Source organism: Colobus angolensis, unplaced genomic scaffold (genome assembly GCF_000951035.1).
Source record: "Colobus angolensis palliatus isolate OR3802 unplaced genomic scaffold, Cang.pa_1.0 Scaffold215, whole genome shotgun sequence".
In the NCBI taxonomy this organism is placed as follows: domain Eukaryota; kingdom Metazoa; phylum Chordata; class Mammalia; order Primates; family Cercopithecidae; genus Colobus; species Colobus angolensis.
The window spans coordinates 314,251-332,845 of record NW_012115322.1 but is presented as its reverse complement, the minus strand read 5'-3'; the positions used below and the strand labels follow the sequence as shown (position 1 = coordinate 332,845).

The window sequence follows — 18,595 nt, the reverse complement described above, 5'->3', positions numbered from 1 at the left end:
AAATAATCCCATATTGCTTTTAGGTATGCGTGATAGATAGTTATATTTTTACAGCAAATAGGAAAATCATTAAGATTTTGCTAATGGCATGAATTTACTATCAAGAGTCAGGAATGAGCAGAAAGTGTTGTATCTTTATGGTGGAAAAAAAACCCAACAGCTATGCCAAAACAAAGCTCATTATTTTGAGCCGGTGTTCCAGTGGTCAGATGGAGAATAAAAATAGTTAATATCATTTAATGGGCTAATTCGATCAGTTTCCTGGGGGTTAATTTTAAAGAATAGTTATAGCAGATGTATGTATTATAACATGTGGATAGAGAATAGTCATCTCTACCAGAAGAGGGATTTTTAAAAATCTGTTTCAGTGAAACAGGGCCAAGATGATTAAGCTCTTATGAGATTGAGGTAATTGGCTGGGTGCGGTGGCTCACACCTGTAATCCCAACACTTTGGGAGGCTGAGGCAGGTAGATCACTTGAGGTTAGGAGTTGGAGACCTGCCCAGACAACATGGTGAAACCCCGCCTCTACTAAAAATACCAAAAAAAATTAGCTGAGCATGGTGGCACAGGCCTGTAATCCCAGCTACTCGGGAGGCTGAGGCAGGAGAACCACTTAAACTGGGGAGGTGGAGGTTGTAGTGAGCCAAGATCGTGCCACTGCATTCTATCCTCTGAGACAGAGCAAGACTCCGACTCAAAAGAAAACAAAAGATGGAGGTGATTGTGGTAACACCTGCTTTTTCTCTAAGCTGCAATCTCTACTGTTTTCAAGAAAAATACAAGTTAGCCTATTTACAGAATGTTTTGAATTGACTACTGTCCTCTGGAGATAAAACCCCTCTTGAGATAATTGATAGCTGAAAAGGTAGGATGGTTCTCTCAAACTTGACTTCCATCTAAATCGACACCGAGTTGATTAACTTAGATATCAAGAAAAATTGCCTTATTAGTTTACCACTGAGGAGATGCCTATGAAGTTATATCCTTCTTACAGTTAATAAGAAAGTTTTCACTTGAAGAAACAAGTTGAAATATTTAATAAGAAAATGTTATTGAAGTCATCCATTACTTTTGGGAAAAGTACCGTGCAGCCTTTTATCAGATGATAATGATTTTTTTTTTTTTTTGAGACGGAGTCTCGCTCTGTTGCCCAGGCTGGAGTGCAGTGGCCGGATCTCAGCTCACTGCAAGCTCCGCCTCCTGGGTTACGCCATTCTCCTGCCTCAGCCTCCCGAGTAGCTGGGACTACAGGCGCCCGCCACCTCGCCCGGCTAGTTTTTTGTATTTTTAGTAGAGACGGGGTTTCACCGTGTTAGCCAGAATGGTCTCGAACTCCTGACCTCATGATCCACCCGTCTCGGCCTCCCAAAGTGCTGGGATTACAGGCTTGAGCCACCGCGCCCGGCCAATAATGATTTTATTGTATTTCACTATTTATTTTGCCCTGTTTATTAGGAACCTCATAGCCAAATATAATGATGTTTGATTGTTTTGTATCTTGCTCTTTATTTTATGGCATACTTATTATTGCCTGTACATGCTGTTATCTTAATATTTCCATGACTCATATTTAAAATTTACTGCAAATTGCCTCAATTCTTTTTTTGAAAGTAGTTTGGTTTTTAGAAAAAGCAATATGAGCACAGTAACTGCTCTACCATGAAAGAGTTCTCTTTCTGTTTCTAGACAGACTGATAAAAATTTTGTACACTGTAGAATTTAATTGCAATTTAATCCTAGTCCAACGTTGGCATAGCACTCAGTAAGAACAGATTATAGCAGCACAATTCTCATTTTGGTGTGGGTAACAATCACTTAGGGACTTGCTTTTTAAAAAGCACCTGTAGATTTTGTTTCGGCCATCATGATATCATGATACAGAACGTTAGAAGTGTTAAAAAATGTCCAAGAGAGGATGTATTGGAGGTGGCCCATTCTCTTAAAAAAACACAGGTTAAGTAAAACTCAGTTTCATCCTTACAATGAAAATTGACTGAAACTCTGAACTTGAACTTTTTAGCCAGTGTGTGGGCTTTATTATTTGAACCTATACTCTATTAAGGAAATGTTAGAGTGCTATCTGCGGCTGGGTGGGGTAGCTCTATTTCATCTAGAAAGTCAACTATCCTATTCTGTAGCACAATTTTTGTAAAATTGTATTATGTATTTGTATTATTTAAGAAATAATGACTGAGACCAAAAAAAAAAGAAAAAAAAAATAAGCCAAAAAGGACTGGAAGGATATAATCAAAATGTTAGTTTATCTCGGTTTCCAAATTGATTGGTTGTTTTTATTATTTTTATTTTCTACAATGTGTAAGTGTAACTTGCAATGAGAAAAACTTTGATGAAGAGAAAGCACAAATTTAAGTTTAGAGAATAGTATGTTTCAATAATGAACGATAACTCCATTTATTGCACTTTTACAATGTGCCAAAAACCATTAATTTGTGTGTTATTTCCTCTAGTATTCTCAACTACACTGTATCCATCAATGTTATTTTCTTCTAAACCAAAACTCAAGGAAGTATATGTTATAATTTTTATGCCATAGATAGTCTAAGTAGTATAGCAAGGCAGAAAAAGAATGGGTTATCAGCAAGAATTAGCCATGTGCATCTAAATTATTAGTCATGAAATCATTACAGGACTCTTCTTAACACATAAAAGCAGTAATAAGAACCAGACATTAGGACCCTTAAATCTCAATAAATTTGATTGACATCGTGTGGTACTCCCTAGTCCAACTTTGGTGGTTGGGAGGGACGTGTCTTAGGCTAATGAAGTCAAAAGTTAGCTGGCATCAGAATCACCTGAAAGATAAATTTTTGCTGCTCTTCACGTGGTGCAGAATATCTGACTCAGTAGTGTGAGATGGAGCCCAAGAATTTTCATTTCTGACAAGTTTTGAGGTGGTGCTGATGCTGCTACTTAGGGGGCTATATATCCTTTGAGAACCACTGGCCTAGTAGTTCCCAAACCTGGCATTAAAAAAAAACAAAAAACAAAAAGACCCTGGAGATTTTTTTTGCTTTTACAAAATCTCACACCCCATAATTATCTACTAAATCAAAGTCACTTAGTTGGCAGTATGTGTCAGTGTATGCTTTACAATCAGGACTCACTGGACCATTTTTCATTTCTGAATTATGTCGAGCAGTTCTGTTTGTAAGGATTGAAATTTCATGACTTACTCTTTCTTAGGGAACTTCAAAAGAATAAAGAAAACTGAGCTATATTTCTCATGAAATTTATTTGATCTTGAAATTACCACATTGGTCTATTGGACACTTTTGTAAATTTAAAATACATTTTGGGATTTTAGTGGTCACATATTGCTCTTTCTCAAAACATTCTCCTATTTCATTATTTTAGAAATTATTTTAATATTACTCTTCAATTCTCAAGTATGCTCAAAAGAATAAAATAATTACGATGGAATTAGGATTCCAGTAAGACTTTCCTAAGACTTTAAGTCTTACTGTAGCACAAGCCTACATGTTTCTTAATTCTTACTGTAGTACTACCTTGCTTATTGCTGTATCTATTTTCTATGACTACTTTCCTCTACAGCAGCATAGTTGCGTAGTTGTGACAAAGACCTATGGCTTGCAAAGCCGAAAATATTTACTATCTGGCTCTTTTCAGAAGAATATAGTATTCTCATCCAGTTAGTCATTCAGTGGAAAGGACTTCAGGCAAGAACAACACACACCATCCCTTTTTGCTAAAAGGATATATGCCAGTATTTTTTTCATATTTTATGAGATCTGCATCCTAATTTGTTTGATACTGTTTCTAAGTGGACAGATGCTAAGGGCAGATGTGTATGCAAAGTGATTTGGAAAAAAATGCAAAAAAATTATTGGGTTGACCATTTGAATTGTTTGTAATCTAAAAATGAAAATGTGTTACAAATTATGGAGCAAAGAAGATTGTTGTCCTCTTTTCATCAAAATAAGCCATGAAAGGCTTAAACATTCCTTCAAACATTGTGTTTTGGTGATGCAAAAAGAAAAAAGCAGGAATAATGACAAGCTGTAACCAATTTGAGATGTATCTGAAATCTGGAAGTGGTATTTACAAGATGAATATGTTGTAGATTCATACATGAAGTTACTAAGCAATTATTTGTACTCAGGTCATGCCCATTTTTGGTGTACGTAACTTTAGGGAAACTGGGAATTGAAATTCGGATTTGCTGTGTTTCTTATGAAAATTTTTAACAAAGTTTTTTTTCCCGCTGTCTTTTTGCTCTCTAAATTATTCTTCAAGTGTCATGAAAATAAAGGAAATAAAAAACCTTGTTGGACTTATATGGTAAATAAAAATAGTGATGAGTGTTTTCCCTGTTATACTGAAGATTACAAGCTTCAGAGGAGAATATAAATTTAACAGGATTGCCCATGAGTTAATTGTTTAAAGCTGGATGACTGGCATATGAGTTTTATCGTCTTCTCTCAACTTTTTTTCTGTGTTTGAAATAACCTGTAATAAAAGTGTTGGGGTTTTTTGTTGTTGTTTGTTTTTTAACTTTCCCATGTGAATCTAATGATTTACCAGCATTGGGAACTACAGGTGTTATTTATTTTTCACATTTCAGTCACTTCATCTCTCAGAGGGTCACCTTCCTCATCTGTTTCAACAGGAAGAGTAGAAATGTTACAGGCTGGGTTGCAGGTGGGCAGGTGATTGGGTGAAGGCCTTAACCAGTGTAACTACTATAGCTACTATGCACTCTGTGCACCCACTGTGCTCATGTTGCGCTGGCAGGAAAGGGGAGACCACTTTGCTCTGCTCCTGCACTTGTGCCTTTACATGTAGAGAGACATTTTGCTCTAGGGATTTAAAGACTTGAGCTATCTACAGAATGTAATTTAGTGAGGATACCAAATTATTTAAAATAATGGTCATCCTCTCAAGTTAGAAAACTATAGAATCTAATAAAGTTGAAAACATTTGCTTACATAAACATTTAAAAGTTGTTGGTTAGTTTCATGCATATCATACATCTAAGTTTTATTAGTAGCCAACTGGTAATAGTTTTTACAACTTTTAAAGTTACCTAAGTACAGCCATATAACATACCATTTTGGTCAACAGTGGTCTGCATATATGCCTGTATGATGGTGGTCCCATAAGATTACAGTGGAGTGGCCGGGCGAGGTGGCTCAAGCCTGTAATCCCAGCACTTTGGGAGGCCGAGACCATCCTGGCTAACACGGTGAAACCCTGTCTCTACTAAAAAAAACACAAAAAGCTAGCCGGCCGAGGTGGCGGGCGCCTGTAGTCCCAGCTACTTGGGAGGCTGAGGCAGGAGAATGGCGTGAATCCGGGAGGCGGAGCTTGCAGTGAGCTGAGATCCGGCCACTGCAGTCCAGCCTGGGTGACAGAGCGAGACTCCGTCTCAAAAAAAAAAAAAAAAAAAGATTACAGTGGAGCTGAAAAATTCCTATTTAGTGGCATTGCAGCTGTCCTAACTTGATAGTACACTATATTACTCATATGTTGGTTTTGATGCTGGTATAAACCAACCTATTACAAATCTGGTTTTATATAACCTTCCAGTCATTTAAAAAAAACACACACACACAATTTTGTATAGTACATAATACTTGATAAACAATTATGTTACTGGTTTATGTATTTACTATGCTTTTTATTGTTTTAGATTATATTCCTTCTGCTTAAAAAAAGTTAACTGTAAAACAGCTTCAGGCAGGTCCTTCAGGAGTTACCCAGAAGAACGCATTGTTATCATAGGAGATGACAGTTTCATGCGTGTTGTTGTCCTTGAAGACCTTTCAGTGGAAAAAGATGTGACAGTGAAAAACGGTGATATTGGTGATCTTGACCCTGTGTAGGCCTAGGCTAATGTGTATGTGTCTTAGATTTCAACAAAGAAGTTTAAAAATTAAAAAATTAAAAATAGAAGCTTATAGAGGAATGGTATAAAGAAAAACATTTTTGCACAGCTGTAAGTGCTTTTGTTTTAAACTGTTAGTAGAAAAGGGTAAAAAAGTTAAATTTTAAAGTTTATAAAGTAAAGTTATAGTAAGCTAAGTTTAATTTATTAATGAAGAGGGGAAAATGTTTAAATAAACTGAGTGTAGCCTAAGTGTACAATGTTTATAAAGTCTGTAGTAGTGGACAGTACTCTCGTTGGCCTTCACCTCCACTCATCAGTCACTTGCTCACTGATGGACCCAGAGCAACTCCCTGTCCTGTAAGCTCCATTCATGTAAGTTCCCTATACAGGTGTACCATATTTTATACAGTATTTTTACTATACCTTTTCTATATTTAAATATGTTTAGATACACAAATACTTATTGTTGTGTTACAGTTGCCTGCAGTATTTGGTATAGTAACATGCCACACAGGTTTGTAGCATTGGAATAATAGACTATAACTTTTAGCTTGTGGGTGTGTAGTAGGCTGTACACCTAGGTTTTTGTAAGTACACTCTTACGATGTATGACCAATGACAAAATCACCTAATGATGCATTTCTCAGAACACATCCCTGTCATCAAACAGTGCATGATTGTATTGTATTTTCATTTTTAGTATCATAAAATGTATTATATAAGTAATTTAATCTCACTAGGAAAAATTCCAACAATTAGAGCAAAGGCATTCACCAATCTACTTGTGTGTCTTTTTACATATTTTTTCTGTTTATTTACATATGTATAGTCACTTAAAATACATGTTTTTTCCACTGTTAGAGAAAAAATATAGCCGGGCGCGGTGGCTCAAGCCTGTAATCCCAGCACTTTGGGAGGCCGAGACGGGCGGATCACGAGGTCAGGAGATCGAGACCATCCTGGCTAACACGGTGAAACCCCGTCTCTACTAAAAAATACAAAAACTAGCCGGGCGTGGTGGCCGGCGCCTGTAGTCCCAGCTACTCGGGAGGCTGAGGCAGGAGAATGGCTTGAACCCGGGAGGCGGAGCTTGCAGTGAGCTGAGATCCGGCCACTGTACTCCAGCCTGGGTGACAGCGAGACTCTGTCTCCAAAAAAAAAAAAAAAAAGAGAAAAAATATAATTGGAATCATGTATATTTTGCAGCCTTGTTAAAATGCCTTTTGGAGTATATTCTGTATCACTATACGTTGATCTACCTCGTTTTCTTCATGACTGCATTGTATTCATAATATAAGTATACCAGTTTATTGAAATATTTCAAATGTCAGAAGCTCTTTCACAGGACCTGGGAATTACTAGTATACAGTCACATTTAATCCCATTGTTATGAAGTTTTATGAAGTATGTGCAACTGATTGCCTAACACTTCTTTAATAAGAAACCCTTCCCTAGTATAGGAACCATAAGAGTTTTTTTTTTTTTTTCTGGTATATTCTGATTATATATAATATGTGTAAGTTGGTGCCTCTGGATCTAACTTCATAAAACTTCTTGAAAGTTGCCTCATCCCTGTAAGCTTAAACTGTTAAACTAAATGAAAATATTTAGAGCATATAACAGCCTTTTTTGCTGGAAGGTTTTATAGAAATAAAGTTGCCAGCCTATTTTTAGAGGAGTAACTATTCCCTGAAACCAGAATAGCTTATTTTGAAAAATAAGCCAAAACAAATATACCCTTAGATAAGTGTGTATAAAATTACCACAAAGGGATTGGGATAGGAAATTCCTACCCATCCCTGTTTTTGCTTTGGGTGAGAACAGCCTAAGAGGTTTCAATTAATGGAAAAGATTAACATACATCATATCATTGGCCAGATGCAGTGGCTCATGCCTGGAATCCCAAAACTTTTGGGAGCCCAAGGCAGGCGGATCATGAGGTCAAGAGATCGAGATCAGCCTGGCCAACATGGTGAAACCTTGTCTCTACTAAAAATACAAAAATTAGCTGAGTGTGGTGGCTCACACCTTAGTTCCAACTACTCTGGAGATTGAGGCAGGAGAACCGCTTGAACCTGGGAGGTGGAGGTTGCAGTGAGCCGAGATCGCACCACTGCACTCAGCCTGGCAACAGAGCGAGATTCCTTCTCAAAAAAAAATAAAAATTAATATACATCACTTCGGCCGAGTGCAGTGGCTCACACCTGTAATCCCAGGACTTTGAGAGGCCAAGGCGGGTGGAACACGAAGTCAGGAGTTCAAGACCAGCCTGGTCAAGATGCTGAAACCTCGTCTCTATTAAAAACAAAAATTAGCCAGGTGTGTTGGCAGGCGCCTGTAATCCCATCTACTTGGCAGGCTGAGCCAGATAATTGCTTGAACCTGGGAGGCCAAGGTTGCAGTGAGCCGAGGTCACGCCACTGCGCTCCAGCCTGGGGGACAGAGCCAGACTCTGTCTATATGTATATATGTGTGCGTGTGTGTATATATATACGTTTATGTGTATACATATACGTATTTGCTGTTATTTAGATGACTATGAAGAGGTATATGTTTATCTGTATATACACATATATCTAAACAGGTATATATATATGCGCACACATCATTTCATCAACTGATGAATATTGAGCTGTAGAGAAGAACAAAGGATGTGTGTATTTCTTTAAAAGCCTGCAACGTTTGGCAGCAGTTCTTATGGAAATTTGTAACATCTATCACCTTATACAACTGTACCCCTAAATACAAGAATGTTCCTCATAGTATTGTTTGTAATAGAGAAAAACTAGAATAAAAATATACAACAGTACTTTGGCTATGGGTATGATACAAAAGGTCTCCAGAATATGTGAAAAAAGCAAAATGCAGAACCATTTTCCTGGTGAGAATCCCACTTGTGGAAAATAAACTGAGAATATATATATATGTTTTATATATAATTATCTCCATATATGTACCTATATTACCTAGATATGTATATAATTTTTGGAAAGATGCACAACAGACGCTTAACCTGATCGCTTTTAGGAGTGAAATTGGCAAACTGAGGAAGGAAGAATTTCATTTAATACACTTTCATTTTTATATCCTTTTTAAAGTTGTGAATACTTTCTAAAATGAGTTTATAAAACGTTAACATTTTAGCATGAGGATTTTGCAGGTACTGACTTGTAACAAATTTAGTTGTTGGGAGTTACCAATTTCTGTGGCTTTTCTGCTTATTTGCAGATGAATTGGGTAATTGCCCGAATCATAAACACTTCTAGACCACAATGTTGCAATGTACTTTTTTTACCCCATCGTTGTGACCTGACTTACCCATAATGTGGCTTTTGATTAGTTTAAAATGAACATAAAATAATTAAAATGCTCAATGCGAAGTAAGTACTTAGATTGTGGAATAGTGATTTTGGAAAAACGAATATTCTTGTATTAAATTTGACAGGTACCCTATTAAAGCACTCAAGTGAAAAAGTTTCACAGGCTTTAGAAAGCCTCACATTTGATTATGCCACTTTGTGTCTTTCCTCACTTACCTAGAAGTTTCATCATTCTATAGCAGTCCCAAAACACTTTATTTTTCTTAACTACCATCTTTGTTCTGGAGAAGTATGTTAAACTTTGAGTAAACTTGTCAATTATTTTCTCCCCTCTTTAGACATAGTCATCTAAATAATAGCAAATAAGAGCTATTTGGCAATATAGCAACCCATAAGTTGTAGACTAAATCTTACATTTTTTTTTTGACCCTCTATCCTGATGGGTTGGTAGGAAGATTATTCTAAGGTTGTATTCACCCAATTCCAGCTTGAGTTGAGGTGCTAGAGGTGGATACTGTGCCAGGATATTGGGGTGAAGGTGCAGACTAATCCTCAAGACATTTGCTAAAGTGACTATTGAAATATCTTTTATTGTGGTCAGGATGGTCTTTCAGATGTAGCAACTTCCAGGCGCATGACCATGTGACGTTTCTATGCCAGGCTTAGGGCAGAGGCTTCCGTAGGCATGGCTCTGTACTTACCTACTGAGATACTGTACACAGCTATGCTCTATGTATGGTTTTGCGTGGACTTTTCTAGATGCTTAGGAAGCCCCTGTAGCACTACTCCCTTTCCCCATTTACACACATAAGTGCAAACATGCATACAACATACTTTATTTAAACTAAGGAAATCTTTCTCACTTGTTGGTAAGCCCCTCACTCTCTTTTTCCCTGTTCCCCACAAACATTTTATCTGTACTCCAATCAACTCATTGTCTTTGCTGTGCATTCAAGACATTTTCTGTTTATCTACACCCCATCCCTGATTATATCTGTACACTAGTTTCCGTAAATATTGTGCAGTGTAGAAGTAGTAGGAAAACAGGCTATTTCTTCTTTCTGCTTTGCCACATCCCTCTTCTGGGGTAATGAACACAGAGCCCATTAGCTCTTTAACAGGTGGGAGGTGGGAGGGGGAGGAGGGAACTATCAGGAGAAATAATTTACCACACTTGCCATTAGTAATTCTTTTGAGTCTGTACTTTAACAGTTTTTTCAGTCTGTTAAAAGCTTCACAAGATTTGCAACTAGGCCACTGCATGTACTTTTTACCTGCTTCTTGCTAAAATAAGACTGGTGGATAATTTTGTGTAGTCGGGAAATACGATAATTCGTAAGTCATCCGCTAGTGTTCTCAACTATTGCTGTATTCTTTTTTTTTTTTTTTTGAGATGGCGTGGCTCTGTCCCCCAGGCTGGAGTGCAGTGGCCAGATCTCAGCTCACTGCAAGCTCTGCCTCCCGGGTTTACGCCATTCTCCTGCCTCAGCCTCCCGAGTAGCTGGGACTACAGGCGCCTGCCACCTCGCCCGGCTAGTTTTTTGTGTTTTTAGTAGAGATGAGGTTTCACCGTGTTAGCCAGGATGGTCTCGATCTCCTGACCTCGTGATCCGCCGGTCTCGGCCTCCCAAAGTGCTGGGATTACAGGCTTGAGCCACTGCGCCGGCCTATTGCTGTATTCTTGAGGCATGGAACACACTCTTCAGAAACCTGTTTTACAGACACAGTTTAAAAACGAGTCCACAAAGATTCTGATAAAACCGCCCTGCTGCTCGTCTGTTCAAAAAGGACTACCCGACTGAAAATTTTTTTACAAGTTTACTTAGTTCTATTTTGAATAGGTAGAATAGTCATATGGGTCAAAATTCAAAAAGTATAAAAGAATATAGACTGAAAAGGCTTACTCTTTTCTCCCAACCACTCTTTCCCTCCCTCCACAGAGAACCAATATTAAATTCTTACATCCTTCCAGAAAGTTTTTAAAATATCTAAGTACAATATACATTTCTTCATATATACAACATATGCATATATGTATGTGTATAATGCATATTTCCCCCTATTTATACAAATGCAGAGAGCTGTTCTGAACTTTCAGTTTTGAGCTCACCAGTATATTTTCAGGATCTTTCCATATCAGTACCTAAAGAGGTTCCTCATTCATTTTTCTAGCTGCATATTATTCTATTGTATGGATATACTTAACCAATTCTTTACCTTCATTACTGATTATTTATGTTTCCAATCTATGTTATTACAAACAAAGCTACAGAGAACAATCTTGTATATATGTCATTTTATAGAGGTTTGTATATTATAATATACAAAGATATATATGTATAATTGTATATTATACAGAGGTATGTTGTCCTAAAGACATATAAAATTACTGGAGTAAAGAACATATACGTGCATCATTTTAGCAGATGCTGCCAAACTGCTCTCCATAGAAATTATAACAATTTACTCTCCAAAACAGCCATGCATGAAGAGTTTCTGTTTATTCACAGCCTCAGCATCAGAGAATGTTATCCAGCTTTTTGATTTTTGTCAGTTGATGATGAAAAAATGATACCTAATTTCTCTGATTATTAATGGTATTGAGCATCTGTTCATGTTTTAACATTTATAGTTTTTATTCTGCAATTGCATTTAACTTTTTATATTTGGGTTTTGGATTGCTGGTCTTTTTTTTTTTATTGGTTTCTAGGAATTACTTGTATTAACAGGAAGTTTTCCCTTGTGCTGTAAGTTGCAAAGGTATGTTTTATTTAAAAATTTTTTGTCATTCAATTTGACATTTTATGTTGCTATGCATATATAGTAGTATGTGTGTTTACCTGTATACAGTTGTCCCTGAATATCTGTGAGGAATTGGTTCCAGGACCCCCGGTGGATAACAAAATCTGGATCCTCAAGTCCTTTATATGAAATTGGATAATATTTGTGTATGACCTATGCACATCCTCCCATTTACTCTTTGTAGTACCTAATATAATGTAAATGTTATGTAAATAGTTGTTATACTGTATTGGTTTTGATAGATATTATTTTTATTGTTGTATTGTTATTTTTATTTTTTTTTCCAAATACTTTTCATCCAAGGTTGGTTGAATTCCAGATATGGAACTTGTGGATAGGAAGGGCTGACTGTATATAGTAGAAATTCTGTGTCTTATATGGGTCATGAATTTTTGTATCATGGTTAGAAAGGCCTTTATCCCTCCAAGGCTATAAATGACTTTTCCAGGAATTCCCTCTACAATTTTATATTTAGATTATTTGGTACATTTTAGAATTTAGTCTGGTATAGGGTACCTGGTATGGATCCAGTTTCTTTTCCTTTTTGTAAGTGGTCACCCCCTTGAATTAGTAACATTTTTTATTAATCTATTTGGGCCTTCCTCCGCCTTCTTGCAAATCTTGTATTCTGCTTCGTTTTGTTTGTTTGTTTGTTTTTGAGAAAGAGTCTCACCGTGTCGCCCAGGCTGGAGTGCAGTGGTGCTATCTCAGCTCACTGTAACCTCTGCTTTTGGGTTTAAGTGATTCTCCTGCCTCCGTCTCCCGAGTAGCTGGGGTTACAGTCATGTACCACCATGCCCAGCTAATTTTTGTATTTTTGGTAGAGGTGGTTTCGCCATGTTGGCCAGATTGGTCTCAAACTCTTGACCTCAAGTAATCCTCTTGCTTCGGCCTCCCAAAGTGCTGGGATTAGAGGCATGAGCCACCACACCCGGCCCTGTCATCTGTTTGTGTATCAGTACGCACTGTTTTAGGTATTCAGTTCCTATAATATTTCAATATCTGGTTGGAGTAGTCTCTTTTTGCTTATTATTTCATGTGAATTTTAGAATTAACTATTATTCTTCCAAGAAAAATAGGCTCACATTTTCAATTTGAATTCTGATGTTACCTCCTTAAAGTGGTAACATCTTATTTATTCAAAATAGTTATCACAATATATAGTTATCTCGTTAATTTATTTACATGTTTTATTTCTGTCCCACTAGAATTACTTCATGAAGACAGCTATCTTTTTTATTTTGCTCACCGCTATATCCCCATCACCTAGCACAATAACCAACACATAGTAGCCCCTCAATACAGATTGAGTGGATGAATAAGTGAGTTAATTTGTAAAATTTTTGAAAACTTGACATCAAAATAAAACTGTACTTCTTACTAAAAGGAGTTGGCCACTTAAATATCAGTATTTCCTGTCTTCCTATAACCACAGAACATTCATTGTTCTTTTATTATTATTAATGGGTTATGAATAGTATCTGAAAACCTTTAACTTACTCCTTTCTTTTTCCTTTATGTCTCCTATTCTTCTCAACGCTTTTTCCTTAAGTCCATTATACTATTGTTCTTTTGACTTGACTTCTGTGAGAAAATACAGTTCCAAACTCAGTGCAAATAAAATCTAGGGTCCCACACGTTTGTAAATCAGGAGGCAACTTTTGTTCGTATACTGAGCAAGGTTAAAGAATCAGAATAGGTTTATGATGTTCACAAGAAAACTGTAAAGAGGAGATACCCCCAAATTGAGGCATGTTTCGAAAGTGCATGGTGTGGAATGAAGGGAATCACTTAGTACTGTAAATAGTAAAGATAGCAAGGTATGATTTATGAAATTAAATGAAAAATCTGATGACCTCTTTTTCTTTTTTGAAACAGGGTTTCATTCTGTTTCCCAGGCTGGAGTGCCATGGTGCAATTGAGGCACATTGCAACCTCAAACTCCTGGCCCCAAACCATCCATCCACCTCAGTCTCCCAAAGCATTGTGATTGCAGGCATGAGCCACCTTTTCTGGCCTTAAGACATCTTAAGAGTCTAGTGAAATGTTATAACCATGTTTTCTGTAGTTGAATTTCATAAAACTGAAGATGTTATGTTCTTGTTGAACTTACCCTTTTTTTCCACATTTATCATTTAATTAAAATATTCAATGATATGACTTCTAGTTGTGCCTTAGTAATGTATACTTATTTCTACATAAGTTAGCTTGCAGTAAGTTCAAATCTGTTATAATATCAGGTCCATATAATTTCGAAGATGAGAAATATACATGATATGAACATGAGAATACTGGTTTAATTTAAATTGTTTTGGTGTTAATAATTTACTTTTTTCCGCCCTCTTTTCCTGTTAAGGATTCTGGACTCTACTTATAATATCCCTAACTGCTGGATTCTCCTGTTGCAGCTTTTCTTGGACAGTGACTTACTTTGATTCTTTTGAACCAGGAATGTTTCCTCCTACTCCTCTTTCACCTGCCAGGTTCAAGTAAGTATTCCTGTTTCCTGTTTATTTTTTAAATGCATTTCAACACTTGAAAATACTAAAATATGTAGAAGCAAGAGGCTGATTGTGAAATATGTTGAGGCTCCAGTCTTTATCAAACATAGGACTTTTCAGCTTGTAGGCTCAGCCTTTAGATACATGAGAATAATATTTAAAATTCTATATCTAGGTAATGCTTTGTTTTCTAAAAACTGAAATTCAGGGGATTATCTCAGAACTAAGAACCTTTGATGGGTATTTGTCCTTTGGAATGGAATTTGATTTAAAACTGTTTATAAAGGCAAAATTAATGCCAACAATTTGAAAGTTTTACTAGGTTCATACATGGTCAGACTTATAAGAACATCATAATTGGATTGGACGTTTCCTTAGGATTTTAACTTTGTGTTATAATTAGCAAGCATTTATGGTACCCAATTTATATGTCTGGACCAGATTGGATACTTTTCATAGTGGAACAGTATTAAATTTCTTTGGTCTATATTTTCCATGTTTCAGAGAATTTTAGAAAATTCAGTAGTGTTCTAATCTAGTTTATTCATGCCAGGAAAGTTACAATTTTAAATATAAATTCCAAAATAAGAACGTCTAAGATCTCTAGTTTATTCTAGAAATTTGGGGGGGATGTGAAGACAGGAAACTAAATTATATTAAATTTATATATGTTATTCTAATACTATTGTTGTTACTACCACCTCTAGCCTACCTCATTGACAGGTTGTAGAGATAAAAACATTTACTTGAGAGACTTTATAAATGTGAAGTTATACCAGTTATAGTTATTAATAATCATTGGTACTACTAGCCTTCATTATTAGTAAACTCCCAATTTTTTTTTGTCTTATAAATGTATCTTTTAAAATTTTGGCTTGACCTCAAATGAAATGTGAATTTATATATATGTGTGTTATGTGTATATATATTTTTTTAATGTTTTAATCCCTATCTGTATATGAAACATAAAGTCATATGCTTTCCAACAAATTTTAGTTCTGTGTTTTTGAGGTGGATAAATAATAATCTAAATTGACTAAGAGTTAAGCCTAACATTACAGTGCCATCCCGTAGTTTACATGGGTACCACTCAATTAGAAGTTTACTTTAATAACAGGTATAAATCTAAGGTAATGAGACTCATTTCAAAAATCACCAAAAAGAAATCATATTTTTTCCTTATATTTATATCTCACTTCCCTGAATTCTAGCCACACATTTCTTGCTGTTTAATAGACCTTGCTACCTGGATTTCAGAAAACATTTTGCACTTAGAGTGATTAAAACTCCAGTCTTTGCTTTGAAACCATCAGTATCCACCCATTTCACTCACCAGGGCTTGAAATTCTTATTCATTGTATTTGTCCATTCATGAAGTACATTTCTTCCTGACTTTTTAAATGTCATTAGAAAGCTTCCTGTTAGCATTTTCACTGTTTTTGTACTGTTTAAGGCTAGTGTACTTGACTTCTTGGCCTTCTTTCCTCTAAGTTTTCACTCTTCTAATTCACCTTATATACAGTCAGCCCTCTGTATCCATGGGCTCCACATCCTTTAATTCAACCAACCATGGATAAAAAATATTTGGGGAAAAAAATTAAAATACAACAATAAAAAGTAATACACATAAAAAACAGTATAACAACTATTTACACAGCATTTACTTTGTATTAGGCATTATAAGTAATCTAGAGATGATTTAAAGTAGATGGGAGGACGTGCATATGCTATAGGCAAATGCCATGCCATTTTATATAAGGGACTTGAACATCCATGGATTTTGGTATTTGTGGGAATCCTGGAACCAGTCTCCCAGTGGATACCAAGGTATAACTGAACTGCTGTCTTTCCATTAACAAAAAGAGATCTAGCCCTCTATTGGTTAAAAGCCAATAGCTTTCCTATTGCCTTTAGAATAAAGTCCAACTCTTAAGTATAGCAGAACAGTCCTTCCCCAAATGACTTTACCCTACTTTTCCAACCTCAGCTATTTCCCTACTGCACCCTATATTGTAGTCACATACCGGATTAGCTTGACATCCCCCGCATAAACTATGCAATTTTGAGATGTCATGATTTTACTCTTGCTGTTCTCTCTTCCTAGAGTATCATTTTCCCTTTCACCTTCCCTTTTACCACCATCACGATTCATTAACCTTGTAAATGTAAGAAGCCTTTGGGGTTAGAGAAGGTTTTAGTATTCTGTTAAAGATCTGCTATTCTGAGGGCATTTAACTAATTTTTTAAAAAATTATCTTTGCATTTTGTATTAAATTAGAATCAATTTAATAAAGGGCCTCAATTTTCAATGTATTTATTAGTGTATTAGTCTGTTCTCATGCTGTCTAATAAAAACATACCCAAGACTGGGTAATTTATAAAAGAAAGAGTTTTAATTGACTCACAGTTCCACATGGCTGGGAAGGCCTCACAATTGTGGTGGAAGGCCAAGAAGGAACAAAGGCACATCTTAAATGATGGCAGGCAAGAGACCATGTGCAGGGGAACTGCTCTTTATAAAACTGTCAGATCTTGTGAGACTCACTCACTATTATGAGAACAGCAGCATGGGGGTAACCACCCCCATAATTTAATTACCTCCCACAGGGTCCCTCCCACAACACATGGGAATTATGGGAACTGCAATTCAAGATGAGATTTGGGTGGGCCACAGCCAAACCATGTTATTATGCCCCTGACCCCTCCCAAATCTCATGTTCTCACCTTTCAAAACCAATCATGCCTTCCCAACAGTCCCCCAGATTTCAGCATTAACGCCTAAGTCCACAGTCCAAAGTCTCATCTGAGACAAGGAAAGTCCTTTCTGCCTATGAACCTGTAAAATCAAAAGCAAGTTAATTACTTCCAAGATGCAGTGGCGGTTCAAGCATTATAAATACACCCATGCCAAATGGGAGAAATTGGACAAAACAAAGGGGCTACGGCCCATGCAAGTCCGAAATTCAGTAGTGCAGTCAAATCTTAAAGCTCCAAAATGATCTCCTTTGACTCCATATCTCACATCCAGGTCATACTGAAGCAAGAGGTTGGTTTCCATGATGTTGGACGGCTCTGCCCCTGTGGCTTTACAGGGTACAGTCTCCCTCCTGGCTGCTTTCACAGGCTGGCATTGAGAGTCTGCAGCTTTTTCAGGCACGTGGTACAAGCTGTCAGTGGATCTACCATTCTGGTGGCCCTCTTCTCACAGCTCCACTAGGTAGTGCCCCACAGGAGACTTTGTGTGGGAGCTCCCACCCCACATTTCCCTTCTGCACTGCCTAGCAAAGAGGTTCTCCATGAGGGCTCCACCCCTGCAGCACACCTCTACATGAACATCTACGCATTTCCATACATCCTCTGAAATATAGGTGGAAGTTCCCAAACCTCAGTTCTTGACTTCTGTGCACCTGCAGTCCCAACAACGCATGTAAGCCACCAAGGCTTGGGGTTTGCACCCTCTGAAGCAACAGCCTGGGACGTACATTGACCCCTTTTAGCCACACCTGGGACACAGGGTACCAAGTCCTGAGACTGCACAAAGCAGCAAGGCCCGTGAAACCATTTTTTTCTCCTAGGCCTCCCAGCTTGTGATGGGAAGGGCTGCTGTGAAGACCTCTGACATGCCCTGGAGACATTTTCCCCATTGTCTTGGCAGTTAACATTTGGTTCCTCATTATTTCTGCAAATTGCTGCAGCTGGCTTGAATTTCACCTCAGAAAATTGTTTTTTCTTTTCTGTCACATTGTCAGGCTGCAAATTTTCCGAGATTTTATGCTTTGCTCCCTTTTAAATGTAAGTTCCAATTCCAAACCATGTCTTTGTGAATGAATAAAACTGAATGCTTTTTTTTTTTTTTTTTTGAGACAGAGTCTCGCTGTGTCACCCAGGCTGGAGTGCAGTGGCATGATCTTGGCTCACTGCAAGCTCCACCTCCCAGGTTCATGCCATTCTCCTGCCTCAGCCTCCTGAATAGCTGGGACTATGGGCACCCACCACCACGCCCAGCTAATTTTTTTTTGTATTTTTGGTAGAGACAGGGTTTCACCATGTTAGCCAGGATGGTCTTGATTTCCTGACCTCGTGATCCACCCACCTCGGC

General features: G+C 37.2%; 1 protein-coding gene across 1 annotated transcript in view; it reads left to right on the top strand.

The window, feature by feature from the left end:
- The window catches only part of ARL6IP6 (ADP-ribosylation factor-like 6 interacting protein 6), a 44,809-nt gene that overhangs the window by 4,311 nt on the left and 21,903 nt on the right, over nucleotides 1-18,595 (top strand). The window contains exon 3 of the mRNA XM_011943042.1: nucleotides 14,352-14,484. Coding sequence (XP_011798432.1) covers nucleotides 14,352-14,484 — 133 coding nt within the window. The remainder of the gene's footprint in view (nucleotides 1-14,351; nucleotides 14,485-18,595) is intronic.